Here is a 20,561-nt window from a genome sequence, read left to right as displayed (position 1 = left end):
CATCTAGGACTTTCACAGCTAGAGAAGAGAAGTTAATGCCTGGCTTCAAAGCTTCAGGTTGACTCTCTTGTTAGGGGCTAATGCAGCTGGTTAACTGTAACGTCAGGTTTTGAGAGGACTGACTCCAAATCTGAAAGAAGTTCTATTGTGGGCAAAATGCTATCAAATAGCATCACATGCTGCAGAGAAATCTTTCACAAAAGGAAGGGTCAATCAATGTGGCAAACTTCACTGTCGTCTTAAAGAAATTGCTGTAGCCACGCTAACATTACTTCAGCAACCACCAGCTTGATAAGTCAGCAGCCATCAACACTGAGGCAAGACCCTCCACCAGCAAAAAGATTACAACTTGCTGAAGGCTTGCATGATCATCAGCATTTTTGAGCAATATTTTTAAAGTATGTACATTGTTGTGTTAGACATAAGGCTATCACACACTTTACAGATGACAGACTATTACACACTTTACAGATGACAGTATAATGTGAACAGAACTTTTATATGCACTGGGAAACTAAAACATTTGTGACTCTATTGTGATTTCTGCTTTAGTACAGTGGTCTAGAATCAAACTCACAATACCTCAGAGGTATAGCTGTACTTCAGTCTCAACTTCAAGGTTACCATCTCAGAGAGGTCTTTCCTGAACCCAATATATATATATATTTGCCTTTTCCCCACAAATCCTCAGTTAGTTATTCTTAGCTCACTATTGTTTTTTCCTTCCTGGCACTTAACGTGATTTATACAGCTGACCCTTGGACAATATAGGGGATAGGGGCAACTGATCTCCTCCTGTACAATTGAAAATCCATGTGTAAATTTTGACTCCCCAAAAACTTAACTACAAATGCCTACTGTAGACTGGAAGTCTTAACAGAAATAGAAACAGTTGATTAACACTTACTTGGTATATGTACTATACACTATATTCTTACAATAGAGTAAGACAGTGAAAATAAAATGTTATTAAGAAAATCATAAGGAAGAGAAAATTCATTTTCAGTACTGTACTGTATTTATTGATACTATACATTTATTTTGTCTTTTGGCTGGGCATGATGGCTCACACCTGTAATCCTAGCACTTTGGGAGGTAGGGGAGGGAGGATCACTTGAGCTCAGGAGTTCGAGACCAGCCCAGGCAACACAGTGAGACCCTATCTCTCTCTTGTTTTTTGTTTTTTGAGACGGAGTCTCACTCTGTTGCCCAGGCTGGAGTGCAGTGGCGCAATCTCGGCTCACTGCAACCTCCATCTCCCAGGTTCAAGTGATTCTCCCGCCTCAGCCTCCTGAGTAGCTAACAGGCATGTGCCACAACGCCTGGCTAATTTTTGTATTTTTAGTAGAGACGGGGTTTCACCATATTGGTCGGGCTGGTCTTGAACTCCTGACCTCGTGATCCACCCGCCTCGGCCTCCCAAAATGCTAGGATTACAGGTGTGAGCCACCTACCCCATCTCTTATTAAAAAAAAAAAAGTTTGGCCGGGCGCGGTGGCTCACGCCTGTAATCCCAGCACTTTGGGAGGCCGAGGCGGGCGGATCACATGAAGTCAGGAGTTCAAGACCAGCCTGACCAACATGGAGACACCCCGTCTCTACTAAAAATACAAAAATTAGCTGGGCATGGTGGCGCATGCCTGTAATCCCAGCTACTCAGGAGGCTGAGGCAGGAGGATCACTTGAACCCGGCAGGCGGAGGTTGCAGTGAGCCAAGATTGTGCCATCGCACTCTAGCCTGAGCAACAAGAGCAAAACTCCGTCTCAAAAAAGCAAAAACAAACAAAGTTTATGTTGTCTGTTTACAAGATTAGTTGTCTGTCTGAAATAAGGGCAACTGCAGCTGCAGACCTCAATATATGGTACACATCAAGCAATTCAACTTTTGCTAGTAACGTCATGACGTTTCTCTGCTTCTTGAGAGTACCTCTAGCATCACTAGAGGCACTCCTTACAGCCCTCATAGTGTTATTCAGGGTTCACGGTATTGCACTAAACATGATGAAAAATATCCAAGAACTGTGAGAGATCACTTTTTACTGCAATAAACAATTTACTGAAGTGATGAAGTGCTCATGTAGAGATGATCAGCATTACATAGCGTTTTGTTTTGTTTTGTTTTTTGAGACGGAGTCTTGCTCTGTTGCCCAGGCTGGAGTGCAATGGCGTGACCTCGGCTCACTGCAACCTCTGCCTCCCGGATTCAAGCAATTCTCCTAACTTAGCCACCCGAGTAGCTGGGATTACAGGCACATGCCACCACACCCGGCTTTTTGTATTTTTAGTAGAGACGGGATTTCACCATGTTTGCCAGGCTGGTTTTGAACTCTGACCTCAGCTGATTCACCCGCTTCGGCCTTCGAAAGTGCTGGGATTACAGGCATGAGCCACTGCACCCAGTCTACATAGCATTTTAAGTGGATATATGCAATGCTTGAGCTTACTACAATAGCAACAGGAGGTGGCTATGAAATTATTACAGTAGTACAGTATGTACTACAGTTAATTTTATGCAGATACAATTTAATACTGCATCTTTATATATGTTTGCATTTCTCTTGACTATGAGTGGTACCATGTATGGTCTGTGTTTGTGTATGTTTTGATAAATTTTAACTTTTTATAATAGATTTGTGTATATTTTATGGTCGTAAATAATAAAATAGACTTGTATCTATATATATTTTATGGATTCATGACATACCTAACTTCAATTTTTTTGATACTTCTGGACAATGTAGTTTATCTCCAAGTTTTTTTCAAATTGTCACAAATCTCCAAAAAATTTTCCAATATATTTATTGAAAAAAATCCACATATAAGTAGACCAGTGTAGTTCATATCCATGTTGTTCAAGGGTCAACTGTAATCTTATATTTCTGCTTTTATCTGCTTAATGTCTGTTTTCACAATTAGAGTGCATACTCAATGAAGGTCTGTTTAGTTCATGACTTTATTACCTAGTGCCTTTCCCAGTGCTTTACACATAGTCGGCATTCAATAAATATTTGTTAAATGAATGAAGGCAAGCTAGGGCTTTAAAAAAGCAGAGGTGCAGTAAAAATATTAGCATACAGAGAACTTAATTCTATTGCAATATTGGTCCTAAAGCTCATAGTATCTATGCCAGTAAAATATATGGATCCTTTTCCATAGAGAAAGTATCTACCTAAATCCACAGATTATGATTGATACTTAATAAACTCAGTGATTTGCCTTACCAGTCCTGCGTGGGAATAGCTAAATCCTGCTTCTCGGGATACAGACCAATTGGCATGCTCTTCAATCACTGACATATCTGGGAACTTTACCACACTGCTGAACCAGTCAAACTCCAACTCTAAGCATGGAGTTTCCTAAGAGATGGAAGAAAAGCTATTATATATACATAAGAGAGAAGGTTTGACTGCCATAAAAAATATCTAATTTATGACAATAAAAACCTTACTTTATTTGGATTTGATCCAGTAACACCAATAGGGTTCAGCAAATCTTCTAATCCATGAGGTACTGGCCAAAGATTCAAAGCCATTTTTCCAGATACTAGAGTGTCTGTGTAATCAAACAAGTTTATATTTCCCCATGCCAATGGACAGTGTTCCTTAAAAAACAAAGAAAAATATTCACTAGTCTAAATTATAAAACACATTTCAAAACACTTTTCTTCCCCAGAAAGGAAAATTCAACAATCATCTCTATAATAATGGGAATATAATATCTAAAAAAAAAAAAACATTGATTTTTCAAAGTTTAAGCCCATTCTTTCCTTTTTCCCCATTTGAAATTACATGTATTTTAATTATAAATAGAAAATATGAACCAAAGCAAGCATGAGATATTTGCATGCAATCCCTGTTATATAGTCACTTTGCATTTTTAAAAATGGTATCAATAAGAACTCAAAACATATTCATCATAAATTCCTGAAGCTCTCCCAAGGTATTCTTCCATGATACATTTATTAAAATTTTAAAAATAGGTTTGATTTATTATTATTTTCTTAAATATAAAGTAACATCCAATTTGTGAAAAAATTCAATCAGCGGTATAATCAGGAGTTTTTAAAGGTAAACATAATTGTTCCTTCTGAAATACTTTACCTCTTTAGCACCCTTTCGGCCTTTAACAGAGCAAATGGAAAGGCAAAGTCGAGCAGCACGAGGAAGATCAGGAATGTATATATCATAATTCAGCCATTCATTCCACCTATGTAAAATTTTAAAGAAAAAAATAATACATCAAGAAAAGTCTTCATCAAAGTATATAAATGACTCCTACAAATCATGAAGAAAAAGATCAACCAAACGAAAAACAGGCAAGAGACTGATTGGAAAAGGCACTTTATAAGGTCATATTCAAATAGTTAATAAACATGAAAAGGGAGTCATTATTAGTCATACAGAAAATGAAAATTAAAATCTCATGGAGATATCACTATACATAAGAATGGCTAAACTATAAAGACTGATGATGCCAAGGGGTGGTAAGGTTATGCAGTAATAGGAAATCTCATACACTAAGAGTATTGGGGTATAATTTGTTACAACCAATTTGGAAAGCATAATCTAATAAAAGTGAGCATATGTATTCCCTGTGACCCAGCTCCAACTGTAGGAATAAAACCACAGAAATGTGTGCATTTGTTAAAAGGAGAACACATGGGTATTTACTTTGTGACTGAACTATACAATTATGATTTGTATACTTTTATGCATGTGTGCTACATACGTCACTAAAAAACTTATTTATATTATATATTTATATTATATAATATACTATATACATAATATAAATATATATATATTTATTATTTCTATGTTTATATATATAATTTTGCTCATAAAAGTCAAACAAAAGGAAAACTAAAGGTAAAATAAGATTTCCTATTATGATTACATTTAGTTACTTTTATACATAATATAGTTTTATCCAAAGGAATCCACTAAATAAATCAGTAGGTAAATAAAATGATGGATACATAAAGTATTTGAATTGAAGAATAATTATTTTATAAAAGGTAATAAAACTTCACATTCATAAGGGAAGAATAAAACACTGCTACAAAAAGTGAACAAGATAAAAAATTATTTGAATTTTAATGATAAATTCCCTCAATTTACTGGGTGCTACATGTGAAATTATGTCTGTCTTTGGTGAACATATTTGTAAAGAACCACATACAATAAACAGTTTTGTATTTTAAAAAAACATTATAACAATGGATAAAGAGTATGGGCTCAGAAATCAGACTGGAGTAGAATCTTATTTCCCCTTTTTCACTAAGTGTGTGACCCTTGCTTTGTCTTTTGCCTCCTCTATGAAATGGGACTAATAATAGTACCTACCCTCATAAGGTTGATAACTATCTCATAAAATTAAATGAGATAACACAAGCAAAGGAATTAGAATAGCAATTGTCCCATGATAGAAGCTCATATGTTAGATAGTAATTTTAAAAACTTTTCAAATGTCTTATCATTCTGGTCTAATCTTGATTATAAATAAAATAATTCTTAATCAACAATAAAATAGTATAACAATTCTATTTTTAATTAGCCAACTAAGTAATAAACTTCATCAGTAAAATAAGTTCCATTTATTCTAGCATTTTTGCTCAAGTATGGATAAAGATTTTTAAAAATATGGTCTATTTATAGAAACAAGACACATTTAAAATGGGGAAATGTGGCAAGAATTCTAAAGGTAAAAGAAAAAACAAATGTTATTATTATTATTATTTTTTAGAGATAGGGTATTGCTATGTGCCCAGGCTGAAGTGCAGTGGCTAGTCACAGGCATGACCAAAGTGCATTATAGCTTCGAACTCCTGGGCTCAAGTGATCCTCTTGCCTCAGCCTCCCTTAGCCTCCTGAGTTGCTGGGATTTCAGGCGCATACTACCATGCCCAGTAACACATATAATTGTAGAAACATATAGAGAAAAATATTATGGGACTTAAGTCCGCAATGATTTAAAAAAAATTAGGCTGGGCATGGTGGCTCACACCTGTAATCTCAGCACTTTGGGAGGCCAAGGTGGACGGATCACCTGAGGTCAGGAGTTCAAAGCCAGTCTGGCCAACATGGCAAAACCCCATCTCTACTAAAAATGCCAAGATTAGCTGGGCGTGGTGGTGGGCACCTATAATTCCAGCTACTCAGGAGGCTGAGGCAGAGGTTGCAGTGAGTCGAGTTTGTGCCATGCACTCCAGCCTGGGCGACAGAGCAAGACTCCGTCTCCAAAAAAAAAAAGAAAAGAAAAATTAAAGATACATTACTTTAATGTAGCAGACTTTTTATTATTCCTAAATCTTTAGAAGTGCTCATAAATTAATAAGAAGTGTTCTATACTCTAAGAGAGCTATGTCCTACAAATCTACTTGTTCAGCCCTAAGCTAACAAAATAAAGCATGTTAAATGGTTGTGTGTGTGTATACAGTCCAAATTGACTCTGATTTTGGGAGATGCTTGTAACATTTACGAAGAAATCATAAAGCATCTAATTTATCTAGCATAAAAGAAGCACAGATTTGAAACAAATATTTAGTAAGAATTTTTAAAATCTACTTTTCTATCTTTTTAATAACTTCATATTCATTTATCTGATTTTTGTTTTTGTAAGCACAGAAAAGTTTAAAAAATTTACTTAAATTTTCACACTACCATAAATACTTTACCTTTTAGACTACAGAATGCTTAAAGACAAATATAGTCCTTTCTAAATAGCTATTTTACTAAAATTTCAGCATTTTAATCATATATTATTAAATAAATTTATCTTTTACTTTTTTTTTTTTTTTTTTTGAGTCGGGGTCTCACTCTGCCCCCTAGACTGGACTGCAGTAGTACGATCATGGCTCACTGCAGTCTCAATCTCCCTGGGCTCAGGTGATCCTCCCACCTCACCCTCCTGAGTAGCTGGGACTACAGGTACACACACCACCATCCCAGGCTAATTTTTTGTATTTTTGGTAGAGACTGTGTTTTTCCATATAGCCCAGGGTGGTCTCAAACTCCCGGGCTCAAATGATCCATCTGCCTTGGCTTCCCAAAGTGTTGGGATTATAGGCATGAGCCACCACGCCCAGCCTTTTACTTTTATAAAGCTAGTTTAACTTGTGGTACTTGAAACAGCTAGCTAGGATAATTCTATCCAGTATTATTTTGGGGTCTTTGCTTGGGGCTTGTTGAACTCCTTGGATTGATGGGTTTATAGTTTTTACCAAATTTGGAAAAATTCTGGCTATTATTTCCTCAAATGTTGTTTTTCTTTTCCTCCTACAACCACCCCACTAATCAGTGTGAGGCATACCAGTATGAGTGGGATATAAACTCTTGTTTTAGCAAGAATTTAAAAAGATCCTGGCCGGGCATGATGGCTCAGGCCTGTAATCCCAGCACTTTGGGAGGCCAAGGTGGGTGGGATCACCTGAGGTCAGAAGTTCAAGACCAGCCTGGCCAACATGGTGAAACCCCTCTCTACTGAAAATACAAAACATAAGCTGGGCGCAGTGGCACGCGCCTGTAGTCCCAGCTACTAGGGAGGCTGAGGCAGGAGAATCGCTTACACTTGACTGTACTCCAGCCTGGGCCACAGAGTGAGACTTCAACTCAAAAAAAAAAAAAAAAGATCCTGAAGTTGTTTGTTGTCACAATCTCATTTCTGACCTGAATGATACGTTTTCTGACCTACAATGGTTTAGGTAGGCTGAGGAACTATCTTCCTTCCCTGTGGCAGACAAGGCTACCATCTCTTTTAACTTTACCTAGGCTCTAAAACGGTGGCCATCTTTAGCAACAAGACCACTACTTTTTCTTGAATGTCTTAGAACTCAGTCTAAATTCATTATGAGATTTACTTCTGGAGAAGTCACTAGTTAGCTCTATTGTTATTTTATCATAAAGTCCAATAACAGTTTGAGTTCTCTTGAAATATTACTGCTATTACATTCAGGGGTACTCTTATTCCCAAATGATTGTATAGAGAGAAGCAAAGAAATGCAGGATAGTGAGCTATTGGATTATACTACTTTTTATTTCTTCATCACATCCAGGTAGTAATAATTTAAAATGTTCCCCATAACTCCCTCTCCCACTAACAAATTAATTTGCTACCAAAGACCCTTTATTTGAAAGCCATAAATATCTATTCTTGGGAGTGATTTGAAGGAAACTGCCTCAGGGTAGTTTGGTTATGGAGTTGCTTGCCAACTCTTACTTCTCCTTCATGTGAATGATGATGGAGACAGGAAAAGAATAAAATGCTAGGTTTTTAATCTAATGTGGGGAATCATTAGCATAAAATTGTAACCATACTCTGTTCTCTCTTTGATACAATGAAAAGAGACAATTAGAAACTATTCTGATAAAACTTTAGACAGAATCAATAAAATAATCCTGTGACTGATACTCATTTGACAGAAAGTCTTGCTGGTCTATATGTACATTTCTGGTAATTTATTAATATATAGCTTGTATAAAGCTAATGATGTAAAATATACATATTTTTTTGAGATCAGGTCTCACTAAGGCTGGAATGCAGTGGCACGATCATAGCTGACTGCAGCCTGGAACTTCCAGGATCAAGCAATTCTCCTGTTCTCCTGTCTCAGCCTCCCTAATGGCTGGGACTACAGGCACATGCCACTGTGCCTAGCTAATTTTTTTTTTTTTTTTTTTTTGAGACGGAGTCTCGCTCTGTTGCCCAGGCTGGAGTGCAATGGCACAATCTCAGCTCACTGCAACCTCAGCCTTCCAGGTTCAAGCGATTCTCCTGCCTCAGTCTCCCAAGTAGCTGGGATTACAGGCGCCTGCCACCACGCCCGGCTAATGTTTTTTTTATTTTTAGTAGAGATGGGGTTTCTCCATCTTGGCCAGGCTGGTCTCAGACTCCGACCTCGTGATCCACCCGCCTCAGCCTCCCAAAGCGCTGGGATTACAGGCATGAGCCACCGTGCCTGGTCAGTGCCTAGCTAATTTTTAAGAAAAACTTTTTGTAGAGATGGGGTCCTGCTTTGTTGCCCAGGCTGGTCTAAAAAAATATACTACTTTTATGGATCACACTGCTAAACACTAATATAACCTTTGGAAATATAAATCTATATACTTCCTTACCTGGGATTGGAACAAGGTACTCTTTGAGTGTTCACATTGTCACATAAGGGTTCTCCTCCATGGTAGATACCTGTTCGAACATAGATCTAAAAGAAAAAAGCATGTATATACTAATGTATACACTCAACATAGACACATGCACACACTCGATAGAATCAAATATAAAACCATGGAATTTTTGTTCAGATATAGCTTGGTTGTCCTTTTTTTCACATATGTAACACGTTAATACTGATGTAGAGTCTTCACCAAAATTAGTTGCTGCCTTCATCCACTAATAACAATGGAGACATCAGACTACTAAAACATAAATATAGGCCCACAATCCCCTTAAGGGAGGTATGTAATTCAGAGTTTTTCCGTATTTTAGAAAGCTAAATTGGTACACGTACTTACTAAATACTACTTCCTTAGCTGGTGAAGCAGTACCTCATAAAGACATTAATATTTCTTTAATAAGATACCGGAATTTTATACTAAGTGGGGTTAATAAAGATTATAAAAACCCTCACTTAAGGTTGGCCCAGGTCTTTCTGCCAAACGAATTCTGTAAAACTTTTGATTTTAAGAGCTAGAATTGTGAATATTAGAATTATTAACAAAGGACTGAGCTGTATAATAGCTAAGGTAGATGGAAGCTCAAGTAAAATTCTTGATATATTTTTACATTCGGAGATTTGGATGTTCTCCTAACCATCTGAAAACATACTACAGGTCAACAGATTACTGTATAGTTCAAGAAAAAGGTTATCTAAAATAATTTCTATAAAATAATAAGCATCAGCATTTGACTTTACCTTATCAATGTCTCGAATATTTACATTCACGTAGGTTGCACAAAGAATTTTTATTCTGAGTGCACTATTTATAACCCAAAGGGATTTTGTAGATGTTTCTCCATTCATATATGGTGTAGCTGTGGAAATGCGTCTGGAATAAGATGGCATTGTAAAACAGTCCATTGGCAGTTGAGAATAAAGGCTTTCTTTAGCCATCAACATCAAATTGGGCATCCTCCCAAGCATTATACAGCTTCTTATATACTGTAAGAGATTAAGGGGGCGAGCCATTTCCTGTAAGGTTTTTCATTTCAAAAGTAACATGTAAGAGTATTATGACTATTTACATATTAATCTGCAAAGGTGATAAAAAAATTAAACATTATAGACCACGTTTATTAGTAGTTCCTACAACATTTAAAATACTAACATTTAGGATTTAGGTTGAAGCACAAGATCAATCAAACACTTCTGAATAAAAATTGCATGAAAGAAAAAAATTAAGGTCAACTTTTGAAACTGTAGTTCTACCCTTAACTGGAGGCAAAAAAAGGAATTAAAAACAAGGATCACAGGATACTCATTATGAAAACATTGTATATGATAACAGAAAAGTAATATTACTTAGGACGCCTCTGTCATTCAATCTATTAAGTCATACTGATGTCCCATCCAAAGGCTGCTGTTCACTTGCTTTTTTGTCCAAACATTTCCTGAGAAACATTAGTTTTGCTAAAATTAAAACAAAAAACCACAAATAGTGGAGACCAGTAACATTATGGATAAATATTTACAAAAAATGTTAAAATACACTGGTCTGAATTTTGAAATGGTAGTTAAGACAGAGATTTTTAATATAAATGTTACCATATACACATTATTTTCTTACCCATAAGCCCCACTAGAAAATAAGCAACCTGAAGGCCAGGCCCAGGTTTTACTTGGTTATGTAAATTAGTACTCGACATATGCTTGGCACAAACGTAGTTGCTTCTTATAGGTATTTATTTAATAAACAGAAAAAGAGAGTAGGAAAGTATCAATAGTATATCTTAACAGTAGGTCATGGATTTTTTGAAATGTCTATTTCAATTCCATTCCACAGCCACTGGTTGGAGGGGATAAAAATCACGAAATAGGCTGGGCGCAATGGCTCACGCCTGTAATCCCAGCACTGTGGGAGGCCAAGGCAGGAGGATTGTTTGTGCCCAGAATTCGAGACCAACCTGGACAATATAATGAGACTCTGTCTCTAAACAAACAAACAAACAAACAAACAAAAATTAGCTGGGCATGGTGGCACATGCATGTGGTCCCAGCCACTTAGAAGGCTGAGGTGAGAGGACTGTTGAGCCTGGGAGGCTGATGCTGCAGTAAGCCATGATCATACCACTGCATTCCAGCCTGAGAGACAAAGCGAGACCCTGTCTCGAAAAACAAACAAACAACAACAACAACAACAACAAACCCATGGAATATCTATATTTGGGAGCTAGAGTAACTGCCAACATTTTCAGCCTCTCGAATTAATCACAGAATTAAAAGAATAAGCTTACAAATGCTATTTACTAATATTACTTATCAAGAAGTATATCCTAAAAATAGATACTTGGCCGGGCGTGGTGGCTCACGTCTGTAATCCCAGCACTTTGGGAAGCCACGGAGAGCGGATCACAAGGTCAGGAGATCAAGACTATCCTAGATAACATGGTGCAAAACCTGTCTCTACTAAAAATACAAAAAATTAGCCAGGTGTGGTGGTGGGTGCCTGTAGTCCCAGCTGCTCGGGAGGCTGAGGCAGGAGAATGGCATGAACCCAGGAGGCAGAGCTTGCAGTGAGCCGAGATCGCGCCACTGCACTCCAGCCTGGGCGAGAGTGAGATTCCGTCTCAAAAAAAAAAAAAAAAATACAGATACTCATCCTCAATGTGATTACTTTTTAAATTAAAAATTAATATTTTGAAACTTGTTACTCACCTTATACTGACTCAGAGGATATTTTTCTAGGAAGTATTCATCACATCCACACACTTTTAAAATATACTTGCCCTGATATTCTAAAACACAGAGTTTTAGTTGTTCAGAGGATAGCAACATACTTCGAGTTTTTTTCCTGATTGCTTCAGCAATTACTTGTTCTGGTACACAGTCATGGTTGATTTTCAGAGTATACTTCTGCTTGTCATTATTTGGAGAAACTATTACCCAGATCACCACTATTATTTGCCCTATAACAGGAAAACATTAGATGCAATCACCATCTCTCTTTCATTTTTCAAGGTAGAAATTTCAGCAAGTATTCACTATCATTACTTTATCCATATCAGAAATGCTGTTTAATCAGCCCAATTAAAACTAGGTAAATATCAGGTAGAAACAGAAAATGTTTATATCTGAGCGGGCTGCCAGACCATTCCCAAATCTCATGTTTTATGACAAGCACACAAAACCGTGATATGTGGGTCACAAGTACCTGAGACCAAGCTAATTTCCATTCTAAACTGTATGACATACTTCATGGGTACCGCCCCTATGAATAGTGATTCATGATGGTATCAAAGGTTTGACAGTGCCTAAGGTGGAAGTTTTTGGTAACTATGGGAGGTAAAGAAAGAACCAACGGAGGCTTAAAGATGTTCAATTAGAATGACAGAAAATGTGAGGGAGGAAAGGTAAGAAAATTACGAGGGGAGAGGAAATGGATTGTCTAATTTTCTCCTTTTAAGATTAAGCCAGGAGTCCAAAAAAGAAGAAAAGAGAAAGATGAAGAAAACGGGAAGACAAACTATTTAGAGAGGTTTGGTTGTTCACAGTACATTTCTTTCAAGTTGTCTATATGTTGAAAATTTTTCACAAAAAATGTTCGGGAAAATGAAAAGAGCATTAAAATATATGCTAGAATAGAAAAGAATTTTGAAAGATTTTATGTTGCATTAAACTACTTTGAAAAATACGAATAGTAATAAGATGTCTTAACTTATTCTACTAACAGAATTTGATATTTAATAGTGTGTGTTAACTCAAATTGATAATTTTACTGTTACCCTGAAAAATATAGATATTTATCTGATACAATGACATGCATTTTGAAAACAATATAGTTTAGTTTCTTGTTCCCTTAATTCTAGAAACTGATATATTAAATATCAAAAATCTCCCTATATATTATCACCCATGATCAGAATTACTGCATTTAATACTTAAGAAAATTACTTATTTTTTTCTGGTGTATTTATGATATATAACAACAAGAATGTATAAAGTTTTCCCAAAATTTCATAAAATGTTTCTGTTTATAGTTTTTATTTATGAAAAGATAATCAGCTCTAATTCTGAATCCTAAAAAATAGTAAATTTCAAACTCATACTTCTTCCATTTTATAGACAATTTACCAAGAAATCAGTATCATATTCACACAAAAATTCAACCAATAAATATTGATTGTACATAATTTCTATTTAGCACTCAACTATATCTTGTCAGTATAGTCAGTATAAGCAGTCCTTGCCTTCAAGAAGCTTACTATCTAGCTGGAAAAAAAAAAAAAGACTATACAAAGATATAGGCACAGGTAGAAGACTGCACTATAGTAATGATTAGAGTAGATGAGTCATTTTCTTACCTTTATCTAATTTATTATATATGTGCTTTGGCAATTCTGGTGAAGATTCTACATTTGGAGGATAGACATACATTGCTCTACTATGAGGTGAATTGAGGTCCCTAAGATCCACAGCTTCTTTACAAACGTTCAGAATATTTCTTCGGAAGTCCTGTACTTCTGGATCTTTAACCATATCAAATTCACACACTGGCATGCCGATAGCAAAACCTTTAATAAAATTACATAAAGAATATAACATTCTATTACATACACAGTATGAACATTTTTTTTTTTACAAACAGGGAACTCTGTAGATTTGGAAGATCACAATAGAGTAAAAAAAGTACCGCTAGGTTAAAACAAATTTTTGATGAATGCATATATATTAAAAGTTGACAAAGTCCTGAATATTTTTAATATATAAAAAATAATATATTCAGCAATTTTGAGCAAAGGCAGCAAACATTCCTATCAATCATTTTTAAAAGAATAACAAAACTGAGATATAACAAATCTAAGTCATCCCACAAATGACATTTCTTAAATAAAACCTTATGGAATAATATCAAGGTGTTAAAAATAGTTCCATAGTCCGATAGTAAAACATACTTTAGATTTATAATGATTTTTATTTAGAAAGCTATTTAAGATTACGAAGGTATTGGTTTAGACAGAAATATTTTAGTAAGGGACAACAGCTAAGCTTCATGGTTATTTGCATTTTAGAATAGGATATTGTATCATACCAATTTCTCGATTGAGGATCTTTTCTTCACGGTTGCCTACTGGTTCAATTACTTTTAAAAAGGGTTGAAAAAGCCGAAGGTCACAAAGTCGTCTCGTTTCATCAAAAAATTCTTCCCTTTCTGCTTCTTGAGTAACACTTACGAAAATGTAAGAAGATTCATCTTGAAGAAGTTGATGGAGGGGGTATTTTCTTGCTTCTTTAAATAGTTCATGCTTTATGGTTATTAATGTAGCCTCACGGAGGCATTCTAAAGTCACTATCATTCCATTTGGTAGTAAACATTCTACTAGGATTCTTGGGGGCATCAAGTGGATGCCCCACAGTTCACCTGATGATGGTCGTGGAGGCATTGTTCTGATTCTTTGCAAGTTTTACATATAAAACTACTTTAAGGAATTAGATGTATGGTTGTCCCAAAGCAGAAACCTAAATCAAAGAAGGAAAACATATGTTAAAAGAGACACAACTACAGAAGAATACATATATAACACTGCTAAAATGTAAAAACTCATTTTCCATAGTTTGACTTGATTAGGCTAAGCAGTAATAATTCATCTTAAGTATTCTAATCGAGACTGTTGCTCTAAATTAGGCTATAAAGAATTTATTTCAGCAGAGATTAGAAAAACCATTTGTATTTAATTAAATTTAATAAAGTCATTTAAGAAAACACTATATTTGAGTGGATTTTCTAAGGTTTCATCAAGACAGAGATGAGGCTATAGGAAGAATGAAAAGTAAGTTGCAATTCAACCCAAAATTCCCATTGCATATCACCTTTATCATTCTCTTCTATCTTACGGAAAAACAGAATTTAGGCCAGAAACAATCTTTTAGATCATGGGTCCACTGCTCTTATCTTAAAATAAGTAAAACCATGCCTAGAGAAGTCAAATCCTTTTCCTTTTTCACTCCCTGCCCTCAACCTGTAATAATGAGAAATTTTATGGCTTCGTCTTTTTTCTTTCTTAAATCAATCTTTGTAATTTTCCTTTTTCTTTTTGTATTGATTCTTATCTAGGTGATGTCTTAGACATTCTGTTCTTAAAGTATGATTTAGGTATATAGTCACAATATTAGAAAGTGTCATCAATGACTTTTCCTTGAAGTATGACGATGAATTTGTAATGATCTATTTACTTTCTCAAATAAACCAGTCCTAATACTTCTGACTGAAATGAATCTACACATAAATAAGATCCATGACTCTCTTTGTTAGTGCAATGTTCCAATCAGTTTGTAATATTTTAAGAACTATTAAGTATTATTATGAGTTGAAGGCCCTTAATTTTTTTAGACATCAACAATCTTGGGGGGTCTTTTAGAAGATGTTATCAAAATCCATAAAACAAAAGTTTACTTCTTGCTGTTTATATTTTCTTTTACTCAGTGAGCGAAACTGTAAGAGTATATCAAAAGGCAAAGTGAGAGATACCAAATAAGAAAAAAATGAAAGTTAAGCTAGAGACATGAATCAAAAAGGCCCAGATAACCTACTATATTTGATTAGTCTATCAGATATTGTAGGTAAGAGCTATAAATGACACTGTTTGCTTATGCACCAAAAGTGCATTGGTGCTGTCCCCAGGACTATGTTGGATGTGGGAATCTAATGACTAATAAGATAGACATGGCCCTTGCCTTCACAAGACAAGGCAAAGAATATGAAGATTATGTGTATGCTGTGTGTAGGGTAATTACATTCACACTTACAAAACAGAATAAATGCTATCCTGGAGAAGTGCCAGGTTCTATAAAAGCACATAATGCGGTCATCAAGTTTGGGATGGGACGGTTTCCCATAGTAGGAAACATAAACTTAATCCTTTAAAGATAAGTGGCTGGGCATGGTGGCTCACACCTGTAATCCCAGCACTTTGGGAGGCTGAGGTGGGCAGATCACGAGGTCAGGAGTTTGAGACCAGCCTGACCAACACGGTGAAACCCCATCTCTACTAAAAATACAAAAGTTAGCTGGGCGTGGTGCAATGCACCTGTAATCCCACCTACTCAGGAGGCTGAAGCAGGAGAATCACTTAAACCTGGGAGGCAGAGGTTGCAGTGAGCTGAGATCACTCCACTGCACTCCAGTCTGGGCGACAGAGCGAGACTCCATCAAAAAAACAAAGAAAAAAAAAAAGATAAGCAAGAGTTGAACAAACACAACAAGAAAGAGGAGAGGAAACCTGCCATCCCTGACTCCTCTCTCCATCTCACACCAATCAACATCTAACCCATCAACAAGCTTCGTTAATTCTCTCTTTATTCTGTCTACATTCCTTCAAATACCACTCTTAGTACCTTGGGCCGGCCATCAATATTTCTTGTCTGGACCACTGCAAAGGCCTAAATGGTCTCCCTGAATCGATGCCTGCCCCCTATAATCCACCTCCACCTCATAGCCAGTGTGACTTAAAGAGAGCAAGAGGGCCTAATTTGATTAGACATTTATGCTGTACCAATTCTTGGTTGCAAACAAATAATTATGGTATGCTTCAGAGTTATAACACACGAAGGATGTGAAGAGTAGGAATAGCAGAAATTATTAGCCTTTTTAGCCCCCACGAAAATACAGAAATTAACTGGAAACAATGAAGAATATAAGAAAAATATTTTTTGATAGTTGAAACTATTTTTCTTCAAACTTATAAAAGAGATCCACTGAAATTATAGAATTTAAAATAACTGTCCTTTTTCCTACATGTAAAAAATTTCATTGGCTAGTAAAAAGACCAGATGGATCAATCTGTATGAACAATTATAGAAGTGACTTAAATTTTTTTAAGCCTACAAAAAATCTGAAGAATGCAAGGGAAAACGCCAAATGACTACTTTTAAATGATGACATGCCTGCATAAAAAAGTTCAAATGAAAACAAAACCAAAACCACAAGCCACACAAAAACAGCAGCTGTGTTTATGATTTTTCTCTGCTGAATGGCACTGACAGGTCTCTATTATGGAACTACCGGAGCAACTATTTTATATAATAAATAACAACCCACAGGGAACCCTCATATGTTCCCTAAGTATTACCAAGAAAGAAACCTAGTTAGTATAGTAGACAGATCACTGGTTTTATTCCTTATTCTACTGTAGTATATTTATGGGTAATTAACTATTAGATACTCAAGACACACCCTTTTCATTAAGAGAATAAATGTGATTATGGTAATAAAACACTTGTTGATCCTGGAAGGCAGGCACTGGTTGACATTCTGGTAGACAGAATGACAGCTTTTTTATTTGTCAGATGGTTTTTGTCTTCTCATGCCAGGCCTTATTCTGTACAAACCATTATCCCAGGGTTCACATAAAGTGTAGAAGTGGCAAATGGAACTAACATTTGCTTTTTTAGTATGTACCGTGTACATGGGTGGGCAGTAACATTTTTGAGGTAGATATTGTCATTTTACATATGAGAAAACTGAAGATCAGAAGTGAAGTCACTTGCCTCCAATAAATGGATTTTGAATCCAGGTCTAGATTATTTTAAAGCCCATATTATAACCATGCTGTTATTTGGACTTCAGTTATGGCCAGGCAATATTCCCCAGTAGTGAATAAGAGAATGAGCTCTAATTTGAATCTACACTAGATTCAAATTTTGGCCCCCTTAGTCGATAGTTGTATGGCCTTGGGTAGTTTAGTTTATCTCAATGAATCTCATTTTTCCCATTTGTGAAATTGGGATAATAATGGCATCTACTTCATTGGACTGTTGTGAAGATAGATGAAGTGATATATGAAAAATATGTAAACACAGAGATCAGCACACAGCAAGCACTTAATAAATGTTAAACATTAGCAATAAACTTGTAAAGTATTGCCAACATTATCTTTTCAAGCTTATTAGGAATTATACAGTGCTGGCACCAGATGGGGTAGGAAACGGTTTTTGTTGTTTTTTTTTTTTTTTTCACCGAAAAGGCAAGTAAATAAGGAGCTTCATAAAGAAGTTATATTTCAAGTGCTAATACCTGAAGGTGGCAAGGCTCACACACAAGCCTGGAAGAGTACTGAGTGGCTCAGATGCCGGTGCTTTCCCAGCTGCTTCCAGTTCCCCAGATTCCCAAGATTCCTATTGAAATGTTATAGCTATCTACAGCTTAGGTGTCAGGAATCCCTTGTTATCTGTCTCTACCCTGTGTGTGTGTGTTGTTGTTTTTTTGTTTTTTTTTTTTTTTTTTTTTTTTTTGAGAAGTACCTGCTTAATGTCAGGCTCTAGGCTAAGTATGGCACAAAAACAAAGGTTAAAAAGATGCCTTCCCTTCCACAGTTAAGGGTCTCATAGTTTACTGGGGAACGACTTTAACAACGTGATAACTGTTACAAGATAGAATATGAACAATGGAAAAGCCTGAGGAGATTAGGGAAGGCTTCAGAGAGGTAAAGTTTCAGTAGAATATTACAGATTAAAAATTTCACAGAAAGGCTATGGCCTGAATGTAAGAGAGCCTATAGACGGGTGTCCTAGGTTGCCACAAGAGAGTGTGTATAAAGTCAGACCATGAAATAATGCGGCCTGTTCCTAGCAATACAAGCTGTTTTTCATTACTTGAGTCTAAAGTGTTTTTCATTACTTGAGTCTAAAGTGCATGGGAAAAGGTGGAGTATGTGACAAAGAAGGAGAGGCGAAAGGTAGGTAGGGGCCAGATGTAAAACCATGTTAGAGTTTGAATTTTATGTTGTACACCGTTAGTAAAAAGGAGACTCTGGGCTGGGGGCTGTGGCTCACACCTGTAATCCCAGCACTTTGGGAGGCTGAGGCAGCAGGATCCCTTGAGCTGAGGAGTTTGAGACCAGCCTGGGCTCAAGACCCCATCTCTACAAAAAAACAAACAAATTAGCTAGGTGTGGTGGCACATGCCTATGGTCCCAGGTACTCAGGAGGCTGAGGTGGGAGGATCATTTTAGCCTGGGAGGTCAAGGCTGCAGCAAGCCGTGATGGCACCACTGCATTCCAGCCTGGGCAACAGAGCAAGACCCTGTCTCCAAAAAAAAAAAAAAAAAAATTCTCTGAAGTATTTTGAGCTAAAAATGACACGATGCTTTTAAAATGATTTTTAAATTCTCTCAGATTTCTTTAAAAATTGCTTTTCAAGTGTAGGTTATAATCAAATGAACATTAAAGTGTAAAAATTACATATTCTCAATTGTCTAGAGAAAAATCCCTAAAATTAAGAAATCAGAATATATAACATTTTAAATAAAAGGGCCTTTAGACTACAGAAAAAATTAAATACCAATAAAGAAGGTGGGATTATTAAATTTAAAGCAATGGGGGGATAAATCACTATAAAATTATGAAATCACAATGTAGTTTGGAGGTTTGAGGTCACAGAATTAAAAATGTATTTACTAAAAATAAAACACTTTAAGGGTCAAGAAACCGCTCTATTGAGGTTTTGAGTTCAGAATGCCAGGACTAAAGATTCATATGCATACTGACAAATCACTACTATCTGGAACTCTTAAGAGTAAATAAATTGGTTTTGCTTATCCTAATTTTCTATATATCGAAATAAGTTATTTCAATTTGAAGACTGTTCAAAATAGAGCAGTCCCATTTGCTTAGAAGAGTGTGTGTGTGTGTGCACAATTCACAATTTACCTTTTTGATGAAGTATAGTCCTCATTACAAGCACCAATTACTGTGTTATATTAAAACACAAACAGCAAAACTCTTCAGGATTATTGAGAAATTTGGTGGAGACTTGGGGGTACATTTCTGGTCCTAAAACCAACAACCCCAGTTGCTGAATGCCTCCCATTTCTTTGTTTTCTAGCAATCAATGGTCACTTCTCAGCGAAGGCCAACCTGCCTGATTACAGTAGCATCTCCTTCTTCTAGTCAGCATTGACACGTGACCACCATTTTACAAACTATAAACTAAAGGCCAACAGACCAAAAGATAATACAAGAGGCTCTGCTGTATGACCTTAGGAGCACAAAATATATGACAACAGATGCCTCAATCATCAGAGATTTTTGTTTACTTCTTGCTTCTGGTGTTAAAATTACTGTTAAAAGTTACTGTGTTTAGGAAGGAAGTACTTAAAAATCTTTTGGTTCTCAGAAGGCCTGAACCTGTGTTAACTTGTTGGTATGGACCGGGTCTGCATCAGCAGTCCAACTGAGTAGACACTACTACCCGGCAGAAGTAACGACGCCTTTAAGAACAACATAAGTAGCAGAAATAAAGAGTAAAAAACAGTATCAGACTCTCCATTGTCATTTGACTTTTATACTGGAAAGCTTCTTAATTCATTGGGCAATTCACTATTTTGAACACTTGATGTGTACTCTTTCAGAC

General features: G+C 36.1%; 1 protein-coding gene across 1 annotated transcript in view; it reads right to left on the bottom strand.

The window, feature by feature from the left end:
• PIK3CA (phosphatidylinositol-4,5-bisphosphate 3-kinase catalytic subunit alpha) overlaps window positions 1-20,561 on the bottom strand; it is an 88,727-nt gene that overhangs the window by 23,681 nt on the left and 44,485 nt on the right. Inside the window, exons 2-9 of the mRNA XM_004038036.5 lie at window positions 14,244-14,671; window positions 13,516-13,725; window positions 11,870-12,120; window positions 9,911-10,156; window positions 9,114-9,199; window positions 4,101-4,206; window positions 3,449-3,601; window positions 3,222-3,356 (exon numbers count right to left, since the gene is read on the bottom strand). Of these exons, the coding sequence (XP_004038084.1) occupies window positions 3,222-3,356; window positions 3,449-3,601; window positions 4,101-4,206; window positions 9,114-9,199; window positions 9,911-10,156; window positions 11,870-12,120; window positions 13,516-13,725; window positions 14,244-14,595 (1,539 nt within the window). The 5' untranslated portion in view covers window positions 14,596-14,671. The remainder of the gene's footprint in view (window positions 1-3,221; window positions 3,357-3,448; window positions 3,602-4,100; window positions 4,207-9,113; window positions 9,200-9,910; window positions 10,157-11,869; window positions 12,121-13,515; window positions 13,726-14,243; window positions 14,672-20,561) is intronic.

Source organism: Gorilla gorilla, chromosome 2, assembly GCF_029281585.2.
Source record: "Gorilla gorilla gorilla isolate KB3781 chromosome 2, NHGRI_mGorGor1-v2.1_pri, whole genome shotgun sequence".
Classification (NCBI taxonomy): domain Eukaryota; kingdom Metazoa; phylum Chordata; class Mammalia; order Primates; family Hominidae; genus Gorilla; species Gorilla gorilla.
Note: the sequence above shows the minus strand (reverse complement) of the source record. Positions and strands in the feature narration are given on the sequence as shown.